The following is a 23,030-nucleotide window of genomic DNA, read 5'->3' on the forward strand; positions in this document are numbered from 1 at the left end:
GTTCTCGAGAAAGGAGTCCGAGGTGCAGCGCTGTTATTACAATGTCAATAAATACGTATGTTAATAAATTAAGTAGCCGATAGCTTTTCGCTATATATTTCCAGCTACATGACAACATTTTGATACGCTACCGGTTACCGGCAAGTAATACATCTCTCCGAAAACGAATTTCTGAAACATACACCCCACCGGCTATTGTTAAGCCGCATCCCAACAGACTTAAAATCCCCACGAAATTCTTCAAGCTCAACTTTCTCGGCGCTTTAGCTACGTCTCTCGATCCAAAAAAGGCCAATCTTAACCTCAATCTCTCATACTTTTCCGCCATATCCTCAAAACTATCCTCCTCATCCTGGTCTAGCTCCTCTTTGACGAACACCTTGGCCAAAATAACTTGCAACGAGTGCTGCAATAAAACCCGTTCAATCAGTTCTTGCTGCTTCTTGAAATGGTCGAATATCCCAGTTTGCCCCAAATCCCTAAGTGTCTTCAAAATCTCACGAAACTTTGGCGCATGATACCCCACCGCCCAAAACTCCTCGACAACCCGACTAACCCGCCCCACGGCGAAGATGTTGATCCCGTAACGTTTTTCCATAATTCCAAAAGCAGGTTCGATCAGAGCCGCGTCGTCAAGGTAATTGTATTTCCCTATCAAAATATCCAGAGCGGCAGGTTCAATCTTTTCCTTTCGATACTTTTTCTCCAGTTTCTTAAAGGTTTCCCGCTCTTCAAATGAAATAGAATGATCCGCGGCCAGAATGGCTCGAACATTTGAACTTTGTCCAGGCCTACCACTACGTCCCACGCCTGCAATTGTTTTGTTACAGGCTACCAGGTCTTGAAAGTTTTCAATATTTTGCACAGATCCTGGCTTACTTAGAGAGTTAGTAAGGTTGGATCGGTAAGTTGCAGTGATGAGGAGACAATATGACAGCCAGATAGCGTAAATATGGCGAATCTCCCGCCTAGGCTCGCCTGCTTGTTCAAGAAAGGCACGAAGTAGAAAGATGAGCATGTCAAAGACTGATTGAGACTGAATTTTTCGACGATTCTGACAGATTTTGGACTCTACTTGGTCATGAAGCAAGATTAAAGTTCCGATAACACAGCCAAGCAAGAGCGAGGCGACAAGAACACTCCAACCTACTGGGGAAACTAGAGAAACAAAGTAACCCACAAATAACTCTTTCTTAACGGTGGCAAATTTGATCTGAAACTGTTCTCTGGCGTGAATCAATTCGGCTATTCCTGCCTTTTCGTTTTGCTGGGTTAAGGAGGACACCCCAAACTCGATATGTCGCAAGGATCGTTCAAGTGGAAAACGTCGAGTATAACATGCATCCGCGGATAGGTTTACGTTTTCAAGGATAGTTTTGATAACCATTCGATGCCGATTTTTGACCTGTCTGGCTCTCACGTAGTTGTTACTGGATAATTTGTAGTAGTCGAGAACGATTCCTTGTGAAGACCGAAAGTATGCGTCTAACTTAAAGAAGAATGGGATTCGACGATATGTCGCAAAAATCTCGTGCGTAAAGAGAAGACACGAGTCTTCATTAGTCTGCTTCACGACCAGCTGGTCGTTCTTGCCTGGTTCCAGTTCCACTAACCAAGATAGCGACATTAATTTGGAAACCTGTCTAAAAAATGCAAGACGCAATTGTGGTGTGTACCCGAAGAAGATGGACAAAGTGGATGATCCAGCTTTTGTTGTGAGTTCACCTTTGCTAGGATTTTTATATTTTGATGCAACTATGACGATGGCACACAGGTTGGAGTTAATGTTGGTTAAGGGTGTAAAGAAGGTTATCCCATGTAGAAGTTGGGAGTTTGGTGTGTACGTTTTCAAGCCAGGATATAAACTTATCCCGCTTTCGGAATTGGATAAAATTCCACAAACGATGGATACTAGTAAGGTATATTTTTCAGCCATGTTTAATCTTGTAAAATGCAGACTAAAGAGCATCCACTAAGGTTTTTGACTGACGCAATAAAATGCTCAGAACTTTTTGCACAGTTAATGTAATTTCAAAAAAGTTGCATATGTTTACTACCAAATGGTTTGGATTGCCATACGGTTCAAATTTTAATGATTCAATACCGCTGTCTGCTACAGATTGCATTTTCTTCTTCCGATTTCGAGTCAAATTCCTCCCATAGACTGCACCTACTTTCAAGCTTATTTTCTTCCATCTGTTCTTAAATTTTGGTAAGGTGTCTGGCGTTTCTGAAAGCTTAGAATATTTGGACTTAGTCAGCGTTCAGAATTTCTCAATTGGTCGCAGTTGAGGAAAATTTGGCGGGTTTCTATTTTTTTGGCACAAATTCAATTTTTTTCAGATGTCGGTACTGAGTGACCTTTTTGGCGTCATGGGACCTTGCGAGGTCAGGCCAAAACAAAACTTGATTTTTTTATGATCTTTGGTAATAAACGATTCCAATCCCCCTTTAATTCATGATTTAAGATTAACCTCCTTGTTTACAGTACCCTCCAAAATGACGGGATCAGAAACATGACCAGTCTCGATATGCATTACCAAATTCTTCATTTTTTTGGGAATTGGTCTTTCTTGTGGACTTTCTCTTCATATTTTACTTCACAGGGGTTGGAACTATGGAAAAAATGCCTTCCTGGAAGATTTGAAGTGTCAGCTGTGACGTGGGGCTCATCATCCATGATGACCACTTTTCCCCGAATCTTCTTCAACAATTTCTTCCAGCACGCATGAATCTTTTCCTGTTGTGTTGGTTTGTAATTTGGTGCTGGTTTTTTTGCCCTTGCTATAATCCCTAGTTTATGGACTTTGATTTTGCACAGATAGCTTTTTGAAATCTCGACCTTACTTGCGGCGCCAGCCGTTGTCGTTGATGGATGATTTTTGAAGATTTTTTTTATCCGATTTTTGACTTTTGTCGCGCTAGCTTTGCAGGTCGACCAGTGGGGACTTTGAATTTGAGTTCATTGGATTCCTCGTACTTTTTTATGTAAGAGTTGACATTTGAATGAGGAATACCTTCTTGCTTGAAAAAGTGCCAAACGATTTTAGAATCATAGGTTGTTCGATCTTTGTGAAACACAATCACTCTTTTTTTCAACTCTTGCCTTTCAACTCAAGTTTTTCTAGTCTTAGCCATGACTCAATAATTGGTGACATATATCAATGGAAAGCTTATAACTTGGTCTATTCAAAAATATTTTTTTCGAAATTTCATTTCGCTGTGTTCCCGCCTAGCGCGCCTTTTACGGGGCAGTCAAAAACCTTAGTGGATGCTCTTTAAATCAAATACTTATATTTTCCGTCTGTACTTCTGATTTGTGGAATTTACATATGATCATAATGTAGGAAATGCTTTCAGAGTGTTATAAAAATGGAGTATACATATGTATGTAAGTCTGAGCAGTCTAAACCAAATACAGACTTAAATGTCATTTTTAGTAATATTTGGATACATATATGCTTTAACAAGGCTTTTATTTAAGGCAATTTCACGTAATTTATTTACTTAAACATTTACTAACTTAACGTAATTTTCGTTCAAGCACATTACGCAGAAATTTAAACTACGTCGCTAGCAAAGTTTATGTAATTACGTAGTTAGTGATGATTACTTTTTAAGGGGTGAAGTTGATTATATATGAACTTATGCTTTAGCTAAACCATTTACAACATATTCAGCATATTATGAACGTAAATATGTACATATGTATGTACTGTACATAATGTACATGAGATGGGTTAAAATAATCACATGCTTCCTTCCTGGAGCAAAATTTCAGTTAAACAAGCGCATTATGTACATGTGTTTATGTAAGTATGAATTGCAAATATTATCAAGTGTATATGTAGTAAGATAGTGTCCGCTTTTAAGGTTCCTACATAAGCATAATGAGGAGCCAAAAACTACTCTTGTGTCAACTTCACCAGTTGAACAGTATCAAACGATGGTTATGAGATGTCCGCTGCTAATTCTTGGTAATTGCAATGTCCCTTTTACGCTTTAAAATACAATAAGTATGTCAGCAAGAATGATAACAAGTTTTATTAAATTATTTTAACATATATTTTTATCATAATGTGCATAACTTCAATTAAGGAAGTAACAATTCTACTCTTATGTACGTAATAACTAATCTTGAATTACATAATTAGCTTATACAAATCTACAGAAGTGTGCACAATTAGCTAACTGAATTCAATACTAGTATGAACATATGTATGATTGAAGTCTCCCAGCCGGACAAGAGCTGGATAAAAATTCTTAAAAAACAGCTATTTTAAAACTTTTAATATGGGCGAGACGACGACCATGGATTAAGTTTTTTTTAATTTTCTATAAGGATAATTATGTAAATATGTATGCATGTATGACGCTAGGTATCTTGTTTTTCCAGAGTGAAGATATAATTATAGCACCAATTAATTTTTTCTCTGCTAATACTTCAAGCAATTCTTACAAATTTCAAACAATTCGCCAGAATAATGACCTTAAAATGTAATTGTGTGATCCCAATTTTTAGCGTATTTATATAATGCATTACATAAGAATGAGATAATTATTTCATATCGGAATGAAATAAATAATAATTATATAATTACCTAAAATTTACGCGAATAAAGAATGTTGATCAAATTGTAATGATAAGTAATATGTTTTTATCACCTTATCTACACAAATTTAACACATGCATAACCCGAAGCCATACAGTGGTCAAACCTGCCATTCATTTGACAGAATGAGGCTGATTGATCACGAATTCCACTTATGCACAATAATGCTCTGTTTAATTTATCACGGCTAATCTTACTTGACAACTAAAAATAAACTGATCCGATCCAGTTTTTGCATAATTCACACCTCCATCGCAACAGTTGGCCCAGTCAATTCCACAATTTTGCCAAGCCCACAGGTCTATTTAAATTTGCAAAAGCTTTACAAGAATGAAACAATTTTTTGTGATCGCTGCCTTAATTACGGTCACGGCGGCGGGGTCGCCATGGATTCCTGAACCGCAAGAGCAGCAGGACTGGATGCCTTGGCTGTGGTTGGATCGACATCAAGAATTCGTTAACAATAGTCAGCTCCATGGGGCTAATTTGACCGTAATTTTCTTCGGAGACTCGATCACAGAGGCGTGGGACTATACCGGGAGGGCCGTTTGGGATGCGAGGTATTGGTCGAATAAGAGCTACATATAAAATAAATATGAAGAACAATTAATAATTAAGGACGTAATTACTAATTGTGTTTATGTACAATTTATGAGGTTTAATTACTGATTAAATAAGATATGCCCCCTTGGGTGCGGCAAACTATGGGATTGGGGCCGACCGAGTGGAGCACGTCCTCTGGAGAATTATTAATGGAGAGGTCGACAATGTATCGCCGAAACTTTGCGTCGTTAAAATTGGTGAGTTTTCTTAACTTGTTTTTATTTGGATTTAGTCAATTTAGTGCTGTTTTAAATAGATATGTTGGAATAAAGTTGTGATACTATTGTTTAAATTCATTTTTGTTAGATCGGTTCGATACATTTTACGATTTGCAACTTATGAGTTTTACTTATATACAAATTGTTTTTGTACGTAACATGCAATTTTTCTTGCATTTTTCTTCACTTTTGGTTCAATTTTTGAAACTATTATTTATGTAGTTATGGTTTCCATTGTAATGCATTAAACTGATTACAGGTAACGGAGGGGATTTTTAACAAAATATATAATTTCAAAATACACGTGATCATACATACCTGTTCAAAAAATACTTCTGTATTATCTTAAAAAATTACAAAAAAATATTTATTCTTTATTAATTCGTTTTGATAATTATTTATGCCTTCATTCATTCAATGAATGAAAGTGAAACATGTATGCACGTGACATGTAATATCTCAAAGTAGTTTTAACTCTCAAAAATGTTTGCATGAATATTATAATTTGTGTATGTTTGCAGGTCCAATGTATGTACATATTTATTAGTATTTATAAAATTACATATTTAATTATCTACATAATTACAAAATTTTATCTCAGGGACGAACAACATTTGGGGCAATACGGAGTTCGACATCGCCCGAGGCGTTGCCGCTATCGTGAACGAGCTGAGAAGTCGCCTCCCCACGACGAAGATCCTTCTCCTCGGCGTCCTCCCACGCCACAACGTGCAAACAATGGTCCTAGTCGATAAGGTTAACGAGTACATCTCCATCCTCGATAATGGCGGCATGGTTCGATTTTTCAACATGCGGGACACGTATTATGTCGGTGATGGCGTCTTCAACAACAATTTGTTCGACCCTGATATGATTCATTTGTCCGGAGAGGGGTACTCCGCCTGGAATATGTCGATGGATGCGCTTTTCACAGAAATGTGGAATTCTAAGTGAAAAGACAAAAAGTTGAGCAACATCTTCAAATTAAAACATCTAATTATGGTTTAAAATTTGTATTCGGTGTAAAAAAAAAGCTAGAATAAATTTGATTTAAAACATTTGTCGTAATTATTTCTTGATTAATTTATCTGACAATTGACAAAACTTAGCCCTTTCTTTTTTTCACAGCAAACTTGTTAGAATTTGGGTCTCAAATAAATTAGCAGACTAAATTATTGATTAAAAATTCCACTCACCGATTTCAGCAGACTGTGGAGTGCACACAAATCTGCAAGCAAAAAATGTGTGATATTTACATGCATAAAAATTATTATCAATCTTACACTGTTAAAAATCTGGTAGAGTTGTGTGGTAATAATTTTCTAGCAGATTGGTAGTAGTTTGTTTCTAAGTGGTAAGATTTTCATTGCAGTAGCATCCGTGGGGCCCTCAATTACAGGTATTAGATCCACACATACTCGCGAAAGTTTCAAGATTTCACAAAAATTTTGCAGGATTGTTGTTAAAAATTCACATAAATATGCATTTTATTAATTCTTTGTAGAATTTTTATTAGATCATACTGTATTTTATCATTAAAATGAAGCATGCATTTTTATTTTATGAATACATACATGACATTAAATTAATTATAATGCAACTATATGATCAAAAACACCACATTTGACAAATGGAATTTTTCTGTATGTACTTTCGTCGTGATCAACATGTCAATACCAATCCACGAAGTCCACCTTAAGTTCGTTTTCCCGAATAAAGTCCAACATCCGAGACAATGCGGCAACTTGGAACTGAAATAAACAACCACCTACATACATATTTATAACGATGCAAGACAGATATCTACAGATATTACAAATTTCACTAACCTCAAAGCCAAGAAACGACAAATTGGGCTGCCAGATTTTAAACGCTGTCTCATATTTTTTACACCGCGGATCGTTCGACCGCAACGAGGATGACTATCATCTAACCACTTGGATGTGTTTCAGTGACCCTAATTACGCATAAAATGGGACACACTGTTACAAAGCTGTGTCTATTGTCATTATGTATGTACATGGTAACCCATATGCATACATTATGTATCTGTCTTATGCATAACTTACTCGACATGACCAAATGGAACAAGATATTCTGCATAAAGTATATGCATAAACTTTCTTGAATAAAAACCTGTCAATTCTTGCCCTAATTCAGGCATAATTATGCAAGCAAATTATGCATAAAAATACATGAAATTTTCACCCAGGCATGTATTGATTTTTCGATATTAAATTTGCTTCCATTTGGTAATATCTGTAAAATTATAGTTTCACGCTTCCGACGACATTGATCCTTAAGGTTATGTAGTAAATTATGAAATTGCGTGAATGAACTCACCTTTTGGAAAATGGTATCCGTCCTCGTCACCCTTGCGACCACACCCCATGCCGTCCATCAACTCGGAAAAACTGCACTTCGTGCAGATCAGGATCGTCAGGTAGGACAAAGTGTCCACACATTGGCGCAAATTTTTAAAAAACTCTTTCATCTTGTCGTCTCGCTCCTTTGGTTCACAAATTTTTACCGTTAAACGTTCCAAATTGGGGAAGGTTTGCCAAATTTTGAACGAAATGAGGTCCGATGTGGGGCAATCTATATCAACTACTTCCAACCGAAGTTCCTCCACGCTGGACAAGGGAAATTTCGGGGATAAATTCATCAAGAAATTGGTTAAACATCCGCTAAATTGGTAATCCCCTTCCTCTAATTTTAAATCGACCCGCTTTAAAGAAGGTAGGTCAACCTGGGTCAAGTTTGTGAATCCGAGGTCAAACTGGTTCACAGTGGGGAGACATAAACTAGCGAGCTTCTTCATGGTGGGAAATTTGAAATGTGCAGGGTCGATCTGTAGAAATCGATTTTTTTAAATTAATCTCGACAAGATCTTGATAATATCCCGGTAATATTATCAGGAGGCGGATATCTATTTCTGAAAGTTCTGAAATATGTATTTGAGGTTTAGCAAATATTTAGGAAAAAGAATTACAAAATTTGTATTTTGAATTTAATGCTCTGGACTGGATTTCTTGTGATTAAATTTCATTAGTCTCGCATTACTGAAAATATGTATATATATTGACTCGAAATATTCATAAAACACGTATTTTTCAAAAAATATTTATATGGTTTTTTTTAAAGAATATGAAATAATTATTTTGCAAATGTTTGTGATCTATGTATGTATGAGTTAGTGAACGCAACCATAGAGCTTGACAGTCGGTAGTCATCAGATGAAAAAAATTAAAAATAAATACATACATATCCGCCCCCTGCTTATTATTACATATCATTGACCTACCGTAACCTTTGGTGGGTTCCGGCACACTTTTAACACACCGGCTTGGAAATATTGTAACGTTTCGGAAACCTGGGTGAGCATGTCGAGGATTTTTTGAATGGTGAAGTTGTCACAAAATTCGCTGAAATGTTTAAACAAAATTGCAGCTAGAATTTTTTACATTGTTAAAAATCAGGTATTGTCAGAAGCAGGTGTTAATTTTTCTGTATTTAAATTGGTATACCGCTTGGTATTAAAATTATACCGGTCCGTAAAAATTTGACACCGATATGGCAAGCCTTTAATACCGAGCTGCTACTACACGGTATTAGTTTTCAATACTATTTACATTGTTAGAGTCATTCATATGTACATATGTACTTGCATGAATACCGCTTGGTAATATTTTAATACTGGATTTTTAACAGTGTACAAAATATTTTTCTTAACTTTCGAACTTACAAAGGTTACCCGAGCGGTTTTATTTTATAAGGGTGAAATTCCCACGTGAAATATTTCAGCTTCTGGCAAGATGACAAATCCGGGAAAAAATTGGATTCATCAGTTATCTCCAAGTTTTCCAAATTTACTGCTTGTTTCAAAATTTGGGTCGCGATTGCCTGAAAATTCGTCGAGGTGTTCAATCGATTTAAATTCTGAAGACTTAATCCCTTCAAATTTGGCATGTCACATTTCACTGGTGACTCGATAATTTCGATAGACAGTGGATCGTCAGGCCTCTCGTAGACCTTAATTTTCAGAAATTTCCAATTTTGAAATGGCACATTCTCAAGGAGTCGAACCATCGCAGTATAACAACTTTGGGGCATGTAGAGACAAATTTCCTGAATGTGATCTTGATATCTTGAAACGAAAGACGTGAAATCCAGGATGAATGTAGGATCGCGCAAGTAAACTGTACACTCTTAGAAAAATCAATACCAGATCAATACCAGGCGGTATTCATATGTGACTGAGACCAGGTAAACGTGGTATAAAATCAGTACCAGTCAGTATTGATGTTTTACCAACTCGGTATTACAAGTTAATACTCTCCACGTACAAGCTCGTGGTATTGATTTTTCGAAATATTTTAATACCGATTCGTGACTGCGTGATTATACCAGCACGACGGTATTAAAATTTTACACAGACCAATACCCAGTTTCTAAGAGTGTAGGGGAATATGGGCTCAGTGAAATGGCGCGAAAGAGGGCAACGTTACAGGAAGGATTTGAATTTCCCGCGAGAACAGAGTTGTAGTAGGGCACGTAGGAGAATACCGTTTTATTCTGGAAGATCATGGTTACCACGTTTTCCCAGATTTTGGACACCTTTCGAGCCTCCTTCAACTCACGGATGGTCATGTGCGAGAAGATTCCGCGAAGAATCTATGCATATTGAGGGCAAATTACTGGTTTATATATTAAATAAAGAAATTGATTTGATGGACAAGAAAAATTTATAGCGCGTGATTGCTTAATGCTGATAAATTTTTAGGATCAGTCATAAAACAATTTCCGAATCATGTACAGTACGAATCGCAATCTGAGGAATTTGTTTCCAAATTTTAACATGAATAATAGGGAAACTTATATTTTATAGCTACTAAATATATGTATCAACTTACCAATAAATTTGCCATAGCGGTAGAAATGGAGATTGAATTAGTTGCCTTAATTGAAGACATGGCTGCTCGGAATACTTGTGTAATTATAAAGTAGAGATTAATTAGCACTCACTCGTTACCGAAAAAACTAATATTCAAGCTTCCTTTTAATACGAAGTGAGATGGAGCCTGTATTCAACACGTTAAATTACATTAGGGACTGCACGAAAAGTATGGGATCGTTTTGAGGGACATCTTATTCTTCTGGTGTTAATTATAACAGGGGGCAAATAGGTCAAACGGGGTCAAAATTCTCCGGAAATCGGTCATATGATTTATGTACGGCCCCACACCTAAATTCTTCAACAGCTTTTTCTATATGTAATCTTTTTCTATAATAACGATGCTCTTTTTGAAGTAAACCTTTCTAAAATGTTCCTCGTTACTTACTGCCCACTTTTGGACCCTTCCGAGGTGATTGGGTTAGTTACAAAAGATCTTTCTACGGATCAAGTTTAAATGGTTTGAATTTTGACCCTTCTTTCAAGTATATGAAAACTTCACAACCTGTGGGCTTGTGTGTACAGTGAGTCGAAATTCCAGGTGGGAAAATGCCGAAATGCTTATTTATGCAATAATGCTAGATAAATGCTTATTTTCAAAATACATATATATACATACATATTTGAGTGAATCAGAATATGTCATATGCATATGATACAGTGATACACTGGAATTTTCTGTGCTAGTCACCCATACCTGTGCAGCTTCACTCAATTTCCGTAAATTGAAGCTTCATTCACGATGAGAGAGTGAAGGAGAGTGAAGGTGAGTGAGGGAGCCCCAAATGAGAAATGAGTGGAATGAAGGGTGAAGGAAGGCTTCATCTCATTCATCTCCCTCACTCCTTCTCCTCCGGGGAAGAAGGGTGAAGGAATATGGGGTAGATAATTATTTTACATACTCAAATAAGCGTCGCAAATAAACATAGTATCGTCTCATATTACCCCAAGCAATTTCTACCGTGCCGCAGTCCAATCTCACGTTGCCGCAACCCAGTCTCACGATGCCCCAACCCAGTCTCACATTGCCCCAGCCCAGTCTCACATTGCCCCAGTCGAATCTCACATTGCCCCAGTTCAGTCTCACGTTACCCCACTAGATGGCGCAAAAATATTTTAACTAGGGTTGCCGCGGGTAATAATATGTAGATACTTATCGACAATCTTGCAAGTACTTGTGGGTCACGAAATTTTTACTCGAATTTAATAAGTTCAGTAACTTTTTTCCTTCGCAGAGGTGAAGACGGACGCTTGGAGTAATAACAAATCGACGCGTTCCGAGAATAAAATTTTGTTTAAGATATACAATGCAGCCGAGATTTTTGGTACGTTGATACGCTTACGATTATGTAAAAATCTAAATATTTTTTTGTCCATGTACAGGGTGATTTAAATGTCAGGTTATAATGGAAAATTTTGCAATGAAAAAAATTCGAAAATCTCCACTAGTTACGGAAATTTTACCTCTGAAATTCAATATTTTAAGAATTTGTCATCATGCAGTGTTCCATAACTTTTGTGTTAAATTAATAAAAATCTCAAAAAGTTCCTCTTTGACTTCCTCCATGTGCACACGTATCTCTCTCTCGCTCTGCATCTGGCTGGATCCTCTTCCATCTGGGTCGCGGGTGTGCCAGGGCAAGTGAAGTGTGTCCAAAGGCCTTAACGCCACGTGAGCCTCGTCCACTCACTCCCCCACCTGCGTGCCTGGTGACACCCCCTGCCACACCCGTCCCAGCAACGACAAGCTGGCCATCAGGCGAAGAAGGATTTCGCCGGACTCTGTGCACTGGAGGATGTACGTCTTGGAGGGACTCCCCAGGTAGGTTTTTTTGTTTGGCATATCGGGGTGGTGACCGTGGGGAGTGGTTGTTTGAAGAGTGGGGGATGGGGTCGTGCATGACGGAGGGCGGCATGGTCGGGTCTACGGGGGTCCCATGACCTGATTATGTTGTGATGGGAGAAGGGGCAAGTGGGGGTGTCGTCGGCCCCGGCTACGGCTTCCATGGGGGACGTGGGCAAGATCCTGCGGTCCGTGGACAGCCCCCGCCCAACAACCTTCATTGTCTACTTCCGCATGCAGACGCCACTCTCATTTGGATATCACCACCACCCCACGGAATCCGCCTATGTATCCCTGCCATTCATTTTCCTACCTGGTGTCCAGCAGTAATGGGCCGAATGGTGTATTGGGCCATATTCCCAATACATGTAGAGGTTTTCCGAGACCATCTCCGGTTTTCCCTCTACACCCTTACTGCTTCATACATTTTATCATTTGATTATGAGCTTGTCATGTATTTGCCATAGTGTGTAGTTAGCCTGTATTGGGATGCCGGGTGCTACTTGTGGATAATGCCCACAACTAAATACATACTATACCAGATTAGTTGATTTGTGTATTATAGGATGAAATTATGTATGTATAAATGTCATTTTGTATGAAATGAATGTCTAAGATGATTGTAAAGGCAATGGCCATATCAATCTTGAAATAAATACATACCTACCTACTACCTAATAAAAATCTCAAATCCGTAACCAATGGAAATTTACGAATTTTCCCCATTGAAAAATTTTGAATTGTAACTTGTAACCTGACATTTAAACCACCCTGTAAATATGTAGATAATTATGTTTAATTGGGTATAAATTACTACAGGTTGCTAGCATAATTATAGTAGTAATATTTAGGGTTGCCGCGGGTAGCGAAAATGCTACCCGTTACCCGACCCGCTACCCGCAGCACAACTACCCGTACCCGCACGGGTACCCGTGCGGGTACCCGTTGCCCGCTACCCGTTATGAGAATTGGGTTAAAAACTAACCAAGCATGAGAATAAGTTTGATTTGATCAATTATTTTTTCATTTGGGTTGATATATTTTGAGATAATACTATGCAAGTAAGGCATGCTTTTTGGTGTACAATTGGATCGTTTTTCAAGCTATGTATGTGGGTATTCTTAGAGATTTATGATTCATCAAAAAATTAAACCAAAAAATAGGAATTACATCGAACTAATTTTCCCATTGAATGAACAGTTTAAAGGAAACTATGGCGGGGGCAGAGTTCAAAGTCGACCATGGACTTCGGAAAAACCACGACAGCAGGAAACCAGGAAAAAGATACAGAACATTTACTTAAAAATTAAACTTTACCGCCAATATTATTCGTCGAAGGGGCCATTCAAAGGAAAGATACATAAGTATCACGCGATTCCTAATTTTTGGCGTGACTTTTTGATATATGCTCGCTGGGTAATCTTGGTTTAGCTTTAAAAAGGTTCAATTTTTGTTTCTATTTTTTCAAATTTTGATTTAAATGAAGTTTTCATTCAAAAAAATTGTCTACAAATAAATTTTTTGTCTTCAATCGGATTAAGATTTTTTATCTTCAAAGCACAAATTAAAATCTCGGCAGTCTTACATAAATAAATACACACAAATACAAGTAAAATTATTACTGATATTTTGAGCGGGCAAACCATGCTTGAGAAACAATATGTAATTGCTCCGCATTTTCTGGACGTGAAAAATATTTGAGGCCGGCATAGGCCTCTGTGCCTTCCGTAAAGACACGCACGTTATAAACGTTTTTTGCTGGCAAATGAAAAATTTTGAAATGGAAAAATAATAAATTGACGCTTTTGTTGGTAAATGGACTAACTAGCTGCTAACTTTCTTTGTGAACTGATTTATGTTGAAAATTAAATAAAAACTGAACTACCCGTTACCCGTGCGGGTAGTTCTCGCTACCCGCAGATAACGGGTACCCGCAAGAATCGTGCGGGTATGCGGGTAACGGGTACCCGACCCGTTACCCGCGGCAACCCTAGTAATATTTGAGGTCGAGCTGTCGCATCCGTTTCCGACACGACCGATGACGATACATGGGAACAAGTTATTTCCACAATTTGGGAAAAGTTGGGATCTTGGAAAATATGTGAAGCCATCAATCCGATTGGGGGACCGGAACCTAGAACGGCGAGAATTGATAATGCCGGACGTCCAGGCTATCATAAAATATGGCAATTCTCGTAATAATTTGATAGATTTGATGTTTTGGAAAGCATTTGTTTATGCATATACAGATCCTTCCGGTGGACGTACTTACAATGAGGAGGTGTGAGGTGGTTATCCCCGATATCCACTGGACTAATTTTAAATTGTTCACTTTCAAAAATAAGTGGACCCGTATTTTTTCGTTTTCCTGAATGGTGAATGGGCATGTTTACGCCCTTGGCGGAATTTTCAAAAAAAATTTCAGCCAAAATTCGGATTTTTAAAAACGCTGTAACTTTTCGGATTTTAACCCGATTTAAAAAAATAAACCCAATTTGTGTTCAGAATTGCATCCCTGAAAACATAAAAATTCATTTTAAAAAATTTTTAAAATTTGATATTTTCATGCAATTTCTGAATTTTTATAAACCCAAAAAACGATAATTTTTTTAAAATTAAAAAATTTTTTTTAATGAATTTTTATATTTTCAGGGATGTAATTCTGAACAAAAAATGGGTTTATTTTTTGAAATCGGGTTAAAATTCGAAAAGTTACAGCGTTTTTAAAAATCCGAATTTTAACTGAATTTTTTTTGAAGGGCGTAAACATGCCCATTCAGGAAAACGAAAAAATACGGGTCCACTTATTTTTGAGCATGAACAATTTAAAATTAGTCCGGTGGATATCGGCGATAACCACCTCACACCTCCTCATTGTCGTAAAATATGTATCTTACGAAGAAAAAAGATGGGGTTAAGCTTGGTAAAAATCGTAACCTTAGTAACGCAATTTTCCATGACAGAATGTTACCACGTTTGCAAAATCTAGTAACCGTCATAGCTTATTTTAAGACCAAGCAGAGTACTAGGGATTATATATATAAATAATTTTTAGGAAGGGATAGTGAATACCCTTAATGCTTACCATAAAAAGCGTCTTTTTTTAAGTCTTTTCTTAAAATGATTTTGCCGGAGGAAATATTTCCCACAAGGCGCCATCTAGCAAGAAATCCTGATAAAGTTCAAAACCTTGTTCCCAAAATATTTTTGGTTCTTTCTTGTTCTCTATTTTGTCGTGTGTATATGTATGTATTATTACAATCCTTAATCGCTAAAAACTTACTACACTTTACAGTGAAAACGAGGAAACGTACCGGGAAGCAGTTTGGTCGGTGTCGAAGGGATCCTTGGCATGACGAAGTGGACCAATTCTTACTCAACTACTTCATCACCACACAGAAGTACGGCGTTTCGGGAGGTGGCTGGAACGCACCTCGAGCCGGCGTTGGTTATACCCTATCTCCAGCTCTAGGTCCTAATCTTGATCTAGCGCAGACGCTTTTGGGGACTGTTCAGGGTTTGGTAGGGGGGATCCCAGCGACATTTGACCCTAGTCAAATAACCTCTGGGTTATCCTAGGCTAAGATCGGTAAGGCCTGTGGAATTTCTAAAGGTCCGGCTGGTGTGTTAGATAACACGCCGGCCTAAAATTTCGACCTAATAGATCGAAATTTTATACATTAATTTTATGTTATATATTTACACTGTTAGAAATTTTTGTTATTTTTAGTTTAATTAGATTTGTTATTATTTGGAATTGCATACTTTTCTTATATGTTTAATGAAGTATAGAATAGTAAGAAATCTAGTGGATATGTACCATAAAAAATGTTTACATACATACCTGTTCGCATTCATTCATTTGACTGATTATGATACTAAATAAAAATGAAATTCCTGTCATTTGAATGAAAATTACTGCAGGATTTCGGGTGAATGAAAGGATTTTTCACTCTTTCCAGTTTTCATCGTATGCTTAATATGTACATGAGGCGAAGTAAGAAATGAGGTCCAATGAAGGGAAATGATATGAATTTGATGGAAAATGACTAAATGTGATTGAAAATCTGATATCAAAAATAGAGATAACGGACTTTTTTGCATGAAAACTAAATTTTTGAACAGATATGTATGTATGTGCACATTACTGAACCCACATTTTGTAACAACATCAGTTAAATAAGTAAATATATGTACAAGGAAATATAATTGTGTAATAATTTGGTTACAGAAATTTAATACCAGACATGTCACATTCGCATAACGATTTTTCATTACGAGTTGTTCGCAAATTAATTTTGAACTTAAAATTTGTTCAAACTTTATTTTTTGCATAGATTCTAACCATTCCTACATGTAATTAACACATTTATTGTTTAAGAAAGATATAACTGAAAAAAAACCCACTGTAGCAGAAATACTGAATCGTGTCACCATATTTACATGTATGTACGCATGGTGAATCTCAAATTTCTCAAATTTTCACAAATCACAAATGTTCGCATACTTCGCCAATGCAAAAAAAAACTTGCGAAGCTTTGACAGATTTCAGGAAGTTTTTAGGATTTGAGTAAAAAATGATTAAATGAGTTGCGACGCATGTTATGTCGCCCAATATTAGGTTTTCCTACTTATATATGCCCTAATTTTTAATCGTTCCCATGCACCTTCCTCACATGGCTTGTGAGCACGTGTCTCTGCGTATACGCCTTCTCACAGAATTTACACTTGAACGGTCTCTCCCCCGTGTGGGTGACCATGTGACACTCTAAAATCTTCCGACACGTGAACCCCCTCCCGCAAACCTCGCAAATGATGTCCTTCACCCCGTTATGAATCTTCATATGATCCCGATAAGATTGCGGCGTGGTTAACTCCTTCCCACAAATTTCACACATTTTGTGCCCAATCCGCATATGCAGCTTGCGCACGTGCCTTCCCAACGCGGCCCGAGTCGTAAACACTTTCCCACACGCGTCCCACTCGCAGGGAAAGGATTCGAGGCCGGCGTCCTTGTGGGCGCTTTGGGCATGCGCAATTCTCGCGGATAAAGTGACGAACTTTTCGGCGCACGAGGTACACGGAAAGACGGCCTCGTTGTGCGCGGATCCCATGTGTTGTAGCTTGCTAGGCACGTTCGGGAAGAGGGCGGGACAGCCTGGGACGCCACAGGGGATGGTTGCTTCGCCGGTGTGATTCTTTGAGAGGTGCAGACTCAGGTGGTCTTTTGTGTTGAAGATGCCCCTTTTACAGACGAGGCAACCATACGAATCTAAATCAAAGGGGGTATTCATTATTTTCCGTTATTCGTAGTAATGTACATAAAATAGGTTACGAAGAAGAGGTAAAAATCGTTGGCTCATAATAGGGGGCGCAAACCATTGTAATTCAGAGCGTTATGTTAGTCTCAAGGTAGCGAAAACGCTCGGTTCTCGCAGCGGAATCTGCGCAAGCGTGGCAAAAAAATTAGTTTATAAAGCGTTGGTCTTTCAAACTGAGAAAGCAAAAAAAGTATATAATTTACGCCCCCATTGCTAGTAATTCTATTTTCGATGAGAAATCCTACACCACAAGACCTCGTCGTAACCTTCTTGACGTATTTTTAAGTATGAAAGGAATCAATACCGGAATTTTCGTGAAGGAGGGAATGTGTCGCGAGATGAGACTCCGTCAAATGAAGAGAGCCGCACGTGGCGCAAATCCACGTTAAGAGCTCGGGATGTCGTGATCTTTGATGAATCGCCAGTTTAATCGGTTGCAAAAATTTGGCATCGCAGTTAGAACACGGAAACGTTTTTTGTTCCTTGCTCGTCGTCTCAAGGAGGGGACATGATCCCATGGTGTGACGTTTTAATTGACCTTCTCGTTTAAATCGGGTGTCGCAAATGGGACAGAAAAATGGAAACATGTCAAGTTTCGCATGATTTTCTAAGTGGCGCTTGTGCAGCTGCGAAATGGCGAACTTTTTTGGGCATGTGGGGCACGACAAGGATTTTTCGGGGGTTAGGATCTCATGTTTTTGGAGGAGGTGACGAAGCCAGAGTTGTTTCGTGGTAAAAGCGAGATTATTGGGGCAGTAGGGACACGCAAATTTTCGAACGTTTCCGTGCACGTGCTCGATATGGAGGCGAAGGCGTTGTTTGGCATGGCCTCCGCGGAATAGTTTGTTACACGTGGGGCAAACTCGTGGTCCGGGGGGAGATTTTGGACGGCGGCTGGTGTTGGAGGAAGCTGGGAGTGAATTTACAATTTTGAATTTATTTGGAACAATCGAGTATTTGTAATTAATTTAAGTTGTTAATTATTGCGTACTTGTTGCCTCTCCGGCAGGAGTTCGGGATGATAGGGGGTCAAAAGGAAGGGAGTCCTCGTCGGGACTTCCCGATTCTTCGGAACCTGCAAATATGATTTGGAATTTATTAGCAAAAAATTGGCGTTTTTATCAATGGGGGTATGAATTCCATGTACGAGTTCGTATCGTCACCAAAGTTGCCAGAAAAATTTTGACGGAAATTCATTTGTGAAATTACTTATCTCCACGGCTAGTGTTCTTTGATAATTTTTTGTTTCAAAATCATGTTGCAAATCGCAACGTGTGACGTGCGAAGGAAACTCGCGAACTCGAAATGAATAGTTATAATTTGTAGGTTAATTAATAATTATTTTGTACTTGTGGCCCCAGTGGGTGTTGGAGGGTCAAAAGTTTGTATAGTAAATGTGTCCTCCTCCTCGTCGTTGTCGTGACTTATCGATTCATCGGGGTCAGGATCCACTTCAATTTTGCAAAAAAATTCGGATGATTCGAATTCAGTCTCGGATTTGTATTCCTCCTCCTCCTCCTCCTTGATATCAGGTGTTTCGAATAAATTACTGGTTTTCGTCTTCCCTTCTAAATAAATAATAAGAAAATTACGTCATTAATTTTGACTCAAAATGCAAAATGTTTATCGTTTCGTTTATCATATAAAAGTTATCTTCACGTTTTTGTGAGATGATTTCAAAACCGGATTACGAGGTCATTAATTATTGAGGGTGCACAAGAGTCGTGAGTGAGGGCGACAAAATTATCTTGATTAGATTAATTAATTTGTACTTAATTAATGTATTTCCAATGAATTAAAATTGTACATTAATCAATTTAAAAAATTCTAACATAAAATTGCACGCAGTTCTCAGCTCACCTTTCGCAATCTTTTTCTTAATCCGTTCCACGATTTCGCATTGCATGGTTATTAAGAGATTTAATTCAGAAATTAATTTTAAACAGTGATCACAATTATTCCAACTCGAAATTTGTGAATTTTGTAGAAAAATGTCACTCTTTCGCAATAATTCACATATCTGGTGAGAATATTGAAGTTTAAGGGGGGCAATGGGCTTATCTGAAACACCGCAAATGCAGCAATTAACGAAATTTTGAGAATTATCCATTTTTGTTTATTTTTTAAAGAACAGATGAGTTGAGTTTTACGAGTTTACATTCTGTATTTGGTTCCCGCTTGCCCAGAATCTCACGAACAAAGGATTTTTATGAATGTTTATATGTTTTTGCATGTTTTTTTTTGTTTTTGAATATTTGCATCCAAAGAGAAGAAAATGTACCCTAAATCCGGCAAAGTTTCAAAGGTATTTCCCGTTTTATCCTCTTCTCGGACGCAAATTTGTATGTAATTCAATTAATTAATAATTAAATTTGTAATCCATTGACACAAATTTGGTCAAAATTTGGAGAGCCTTTAAAAGTTGTAAACTGCAACTGTGCATGCAAAATTTTAATGAAGAAATGCACAAACATATATATGTATGTACATACAAAATAATTTACATATGTACTTATACTGCATATACTGTATGCTGTATGCTGCATATACAAAGTTAATACGGTTATTAAACCGCTATTAAACCTGAAATTATGTAATATAATGTTGGTAGTTTAATAATCTTAACTTCCTTAATTCCTTAATTTCTGACGAATATGGAGGATGTAAACCCAGAAACAGGGTAGTAATTCCTTGTAGCTTGTATTTATGTACATATGTAATTCTTGGACGCGGTTTCATACATATAGTCAGTTTCATACATATGTATGTGCTTGATTTTAACCACAAACATTATACTGCTTTCCTGTGGTCAGAAAAGTGAATATAAATTTACTTACATATGTATGCTTGAAAAAGTAACATTTTCATTAATTAATTGGATACTAAAACTATAGGATCACTAATTATAACGTAAAAATAAATAAACAATTAACGAAAATACTACAGTTTAATGCGAGCAAAATATTTACAATGTGTTGGTCATAACTGTACATACATAAATTAATTAATTAATAAATCAAAATGCCAAAAGTGATTGAAGACCAACCCGTCGCACTAAACATAGCAAATCCTGAAGAAACTGAGATCACTTCCGAACTAAGAAATGAGCAAAGTCCGAAATTAATCCGGGGAAAAATTTCACCTTACGACCTCGGAGTTTGGTTACTTATTGCAATCATCTTTTGTCCACCGTTGGCCGTTCTGTATGTCACGAGGAGTTGTACGGACACGGTTTTTACGTTGGGCGCCACTTTACTAGGCTGGTGGCCCGGAATGTGCGTCGCGTATTACAAAATTGTCGATGTTTCTGAAAATAATCAGGAAGGAAATGAGGTGAGGATGAGGGTTAAATAAATGATGTCTTTCGAATTATACGCAGAAAATTGTAGATCAGAGACGCCACCTTCAACGCAGGGCTGTTTGATTAACCACTTCGCCCCTATAACGACTATGTGGCGTATTTGATCTTTACACCGGATACGACTATGTGGCGTAAGTTCCCTTGGCTCCGGAGTACGACGATGTGTCGTATTGACCCTTGACAACGGATACGACTATGTGGCGTATTTTCCGTTCACGCCGGCATACGACTATGTGTCGTATCCAGAAAAAAATTAGGTCATTGCCCTTCCAAGTATAGCAAAGTATAGTTTTGAGTCAACAAAACGCCCTTTGGGCGGGAAGATGAATTGCCTCTTCGCAATCAATGTTATAAAGGGAGGTGAAAACAATTTATAGCCAAGTGGCTATTTCTAGCCAACACGCCCAGTTTTGAAAACTGCTGTTGGATGGAATTTTTGTCACCTATTTCAACAGTGCTTTCAGATAAGATTAGAGAAATTGTTTTTCTCGGATTTAGAACGGGCGTTTTTGGCGGGAAAATTAAACCTTGGATGAATTGCATGAAATTAATATTATAGGCTACAAATAATATTGCCACTACGACAAAATTCGTCAAAATTAATTATTACATATCTGGAGCTGGTGAAATCTCTTTGGGCGGGAAAATTAAGAGATTGCCTGGAATTAATAGCAATTAATTTTCCTTAGAATTGAGTTATATACACCAAATGCGCTAAAGTCGATTTCGAACAGTTGATGCTATAATTATAGCCTGTATATTGTATGTCAAGAATTGAGAGCAATATTTGCGGAGTTTAATTTTCCCGCCCAAATCTACTTCTGGGGCGCTTGAGGCGCGATAATCGATTTTTGCGAATTTATGTACTATTATGCAAGTGTTACTCCATGTCTGTCTAACTATCCATGGGATTACAATCATTTTCAAAATTCGGCGGGTTGGCTATTTTCGGCTATAAATATTAGTGGGTCACAAAAACGCAAAGATGCAAATTACGGCTCAATATCCGTGCCAAAATGGTTATTCGCATCAACTTTCATAAAAAAGTGTCCAGAATAATTCAGGTGGGAACACCATTTTTAAATTGATCTCCCAGTAATTAACGTCATGCAGTAGGTGAAAATTGCGGGGTCAAGGGAAGTAAAAATTCGTGGTTGCTAGGGGTGAAAGGTATGAAAATATGCGTCTCTCAGGGGTGAAGTGGTTAATGGATAAATTAATCATACGATTCCTTGATTAATCAAAATTTACTAAAAAGTTAATTTATTACTAATTAATGACTAATCAAAATTTTTTAGAAAGTGAATTGATTAATAATTAATCAAAGCTTCAAAACTTATCTAATTGATTAATGATTAGCCTCTACAATTAATCAAAATTTTATTGGTGATTATGTACGTATCATAAATTTAAATCTGCTAATGATTAGTTAATTGGTTCACGAAATTGTTTAATTAAGCGGCCATAAATAACTTCGAAATTGAGAATGATTTGCATTACAGTAAAAATTTGGAGCTGAAAATTTGATTTTTTTAAAATTTGTATATGTTTTAAAGGTTTTCGGTAGGGTGATACATATTTAACTGCATTTAATTAAATTTCTATAGGTTACGTCCTTTGTAATTGACTTTTATGCCAATTAGGCGATACAACTCAAAAATGGAAATAATCTGACGTTTGGTTGCATTTAATAGGTTTCCTATTGCTGCGAAAGTGGTCACTGTGATCCTGATCCTTGGCTCTGCTGTTGCTGTTGTTGCGACAGTTTGGACTGCGACTGCTCGGGATGCGATTTAAATTGTGATTGATGTTACATACATACATAATGAAAATATAAAATGCATAAATAAATAAATTGGGGAACAAGTTATGCATCACTTTTTGTATTGATTTTTACATTGATTCATTTACCAGGGTTAAAGTGGTATGTGTACATATATCTTTAAAGTATGGTACATATACATGGTAACTATCGGTACATACAGTGTATCAAACAATTGAGTCCACGGTACAACGGCGCTTCATTCAGCATTGAATAAATTCTTGGTTGTTAAAAGTTTGACACTGAAATTTGCATATGTAACTCAGAATATAATACGGAATCTAATTTTCGTTGC

At 37.3% G+C, this 23,030-nt stretch overlaps 4 protein-coding genes across 5 annotated transcripts; 2 read left to right on the top strand and 2 right to left on the bottom strand.

The window, feature by feature from the left end:
- The first annotated feature begins 4,865 nt into the window (after nt 1–4,865).
- On the top strand, nt 4,866–6,494 carry LOC110862378 (platelet-activating factor acetylhydrolase IB subunit beta). Its single transcript, XM_022111573.2, has 3 exons — nt 4,866–5,173; nt 5,292–5,413; nt 6,036–6,494. Exons 1-3 carry the CDS (start codon nt 4,944–4,946, stop codon nt 6,386–6,388), a joined length of 705 nt encoding a protein of 234 aa, XP_021967265.1. The 5' UTR covers nt 4,866–4,943; the 3' UTR covers nt 6,389–6,494.
- Nucleotides 6,495–6,604: 110 nt separating this feature from the next.
- Nucleotides 6,605–11,012, bottom strand: LOC118433497. 2 transcript variants are annotated; one of them, XR_004833410.1, is made up of 6 exons: nt 10,348–11,012; nt 10,001–10,108; nt 8,739–8,859; nt 7,778–8,285; nt 7,264–7,391; nt 6,605–7,202 (listed from the first exon to the last, which is right to left on the bottom strand). XR_004833410.1 is itself a non-coding variant. In XM_035845469.1 (5 exons), the coding sequence occupies exons 2-4, from the start codon at nt 8,817–8,819 to the stop codon at nt 7,360–7,362; spliced, it is 621 nt and encodes a 206-aa protein (XP_035701362.1). In that variant the 5' UTR covers nt 8,820–8,859; nt 9,180–9,790; the 3' UTR covers nt 6,605–7,185; nt 7,264–7,359. The 2 variants fall into 2 exon arrangements, 1 of the variants encoding a protein (XP_035701362.1); XM_035845469.1 differs by lacking the exons at nt 10,001–10,108; nt 10,348–11,012 and adding an exon at nt 9,180–9,790 and having other exon boundaries at nt 6,605–7,185.
- A 5,292-nt stretch (nt 11,013–16,304) lies between these two features.
- Nucleotides 16,305–19,721, bottom strand: LOC110862376 (zinc finger protein 287). Its single transcript, XM_022111572.2, has 5 exons — nt 19,413–19,721; nt 18,902–19,120; nt 18,544–18,627; nt 17,857–18,462; nt 16,305–17,503 (listed from the first exon to the last, which is right to left on the bottom strand). Exons 1-5 carry the CDS (start codon nt 19,660–19,662, stop codon nt 16,881–16,883), a joined length of 1,782 nt encoding a protein of 593 aa, XP_021967264.2. The 5' UTR covers nt 19,663–19,721; the 3' UTR covers nt 16,305–16,880.
- A 720-nt stretch (nt 19,722–20,441) lies between these two features.
- Nucleotides 20,442–22,776, top strand: LOC110862348. Its single transcript, XM_022111541.2, has 2 exons — nt 20,442–20,885; nt 22,608–22,776. Exons 1-2 carry the CDS (start codon nt 20,574–20,576, stop codon nt 22,719–22,721), a joined length of 426 nt encoding a protein of 141 aa, XP_021967233.1. The 5' UTR covers nt 20,442–20,573; the 3' UTR covers nt 22,722–22,776.
- The last annotated feature ends 254 nt before the right edge of the window (nt 22,777–23,030 follow it).

Source organism: Folsomia candida, unplaced genomic scaffold (genome assembly GCF_002217175.1).
Source record: "Folsomia candida strain VU population unplaced genomic scaffold, ASM221717v1 Fcan01_Sc055, whole genome shotgun sequence".
NCBI classification, from domain to species: Eukaryota; Metazoa; Arthropoda; class Collembola; order Entomobryomorpha; family Isotomidae; genus Folsomia; species Folsomia candida.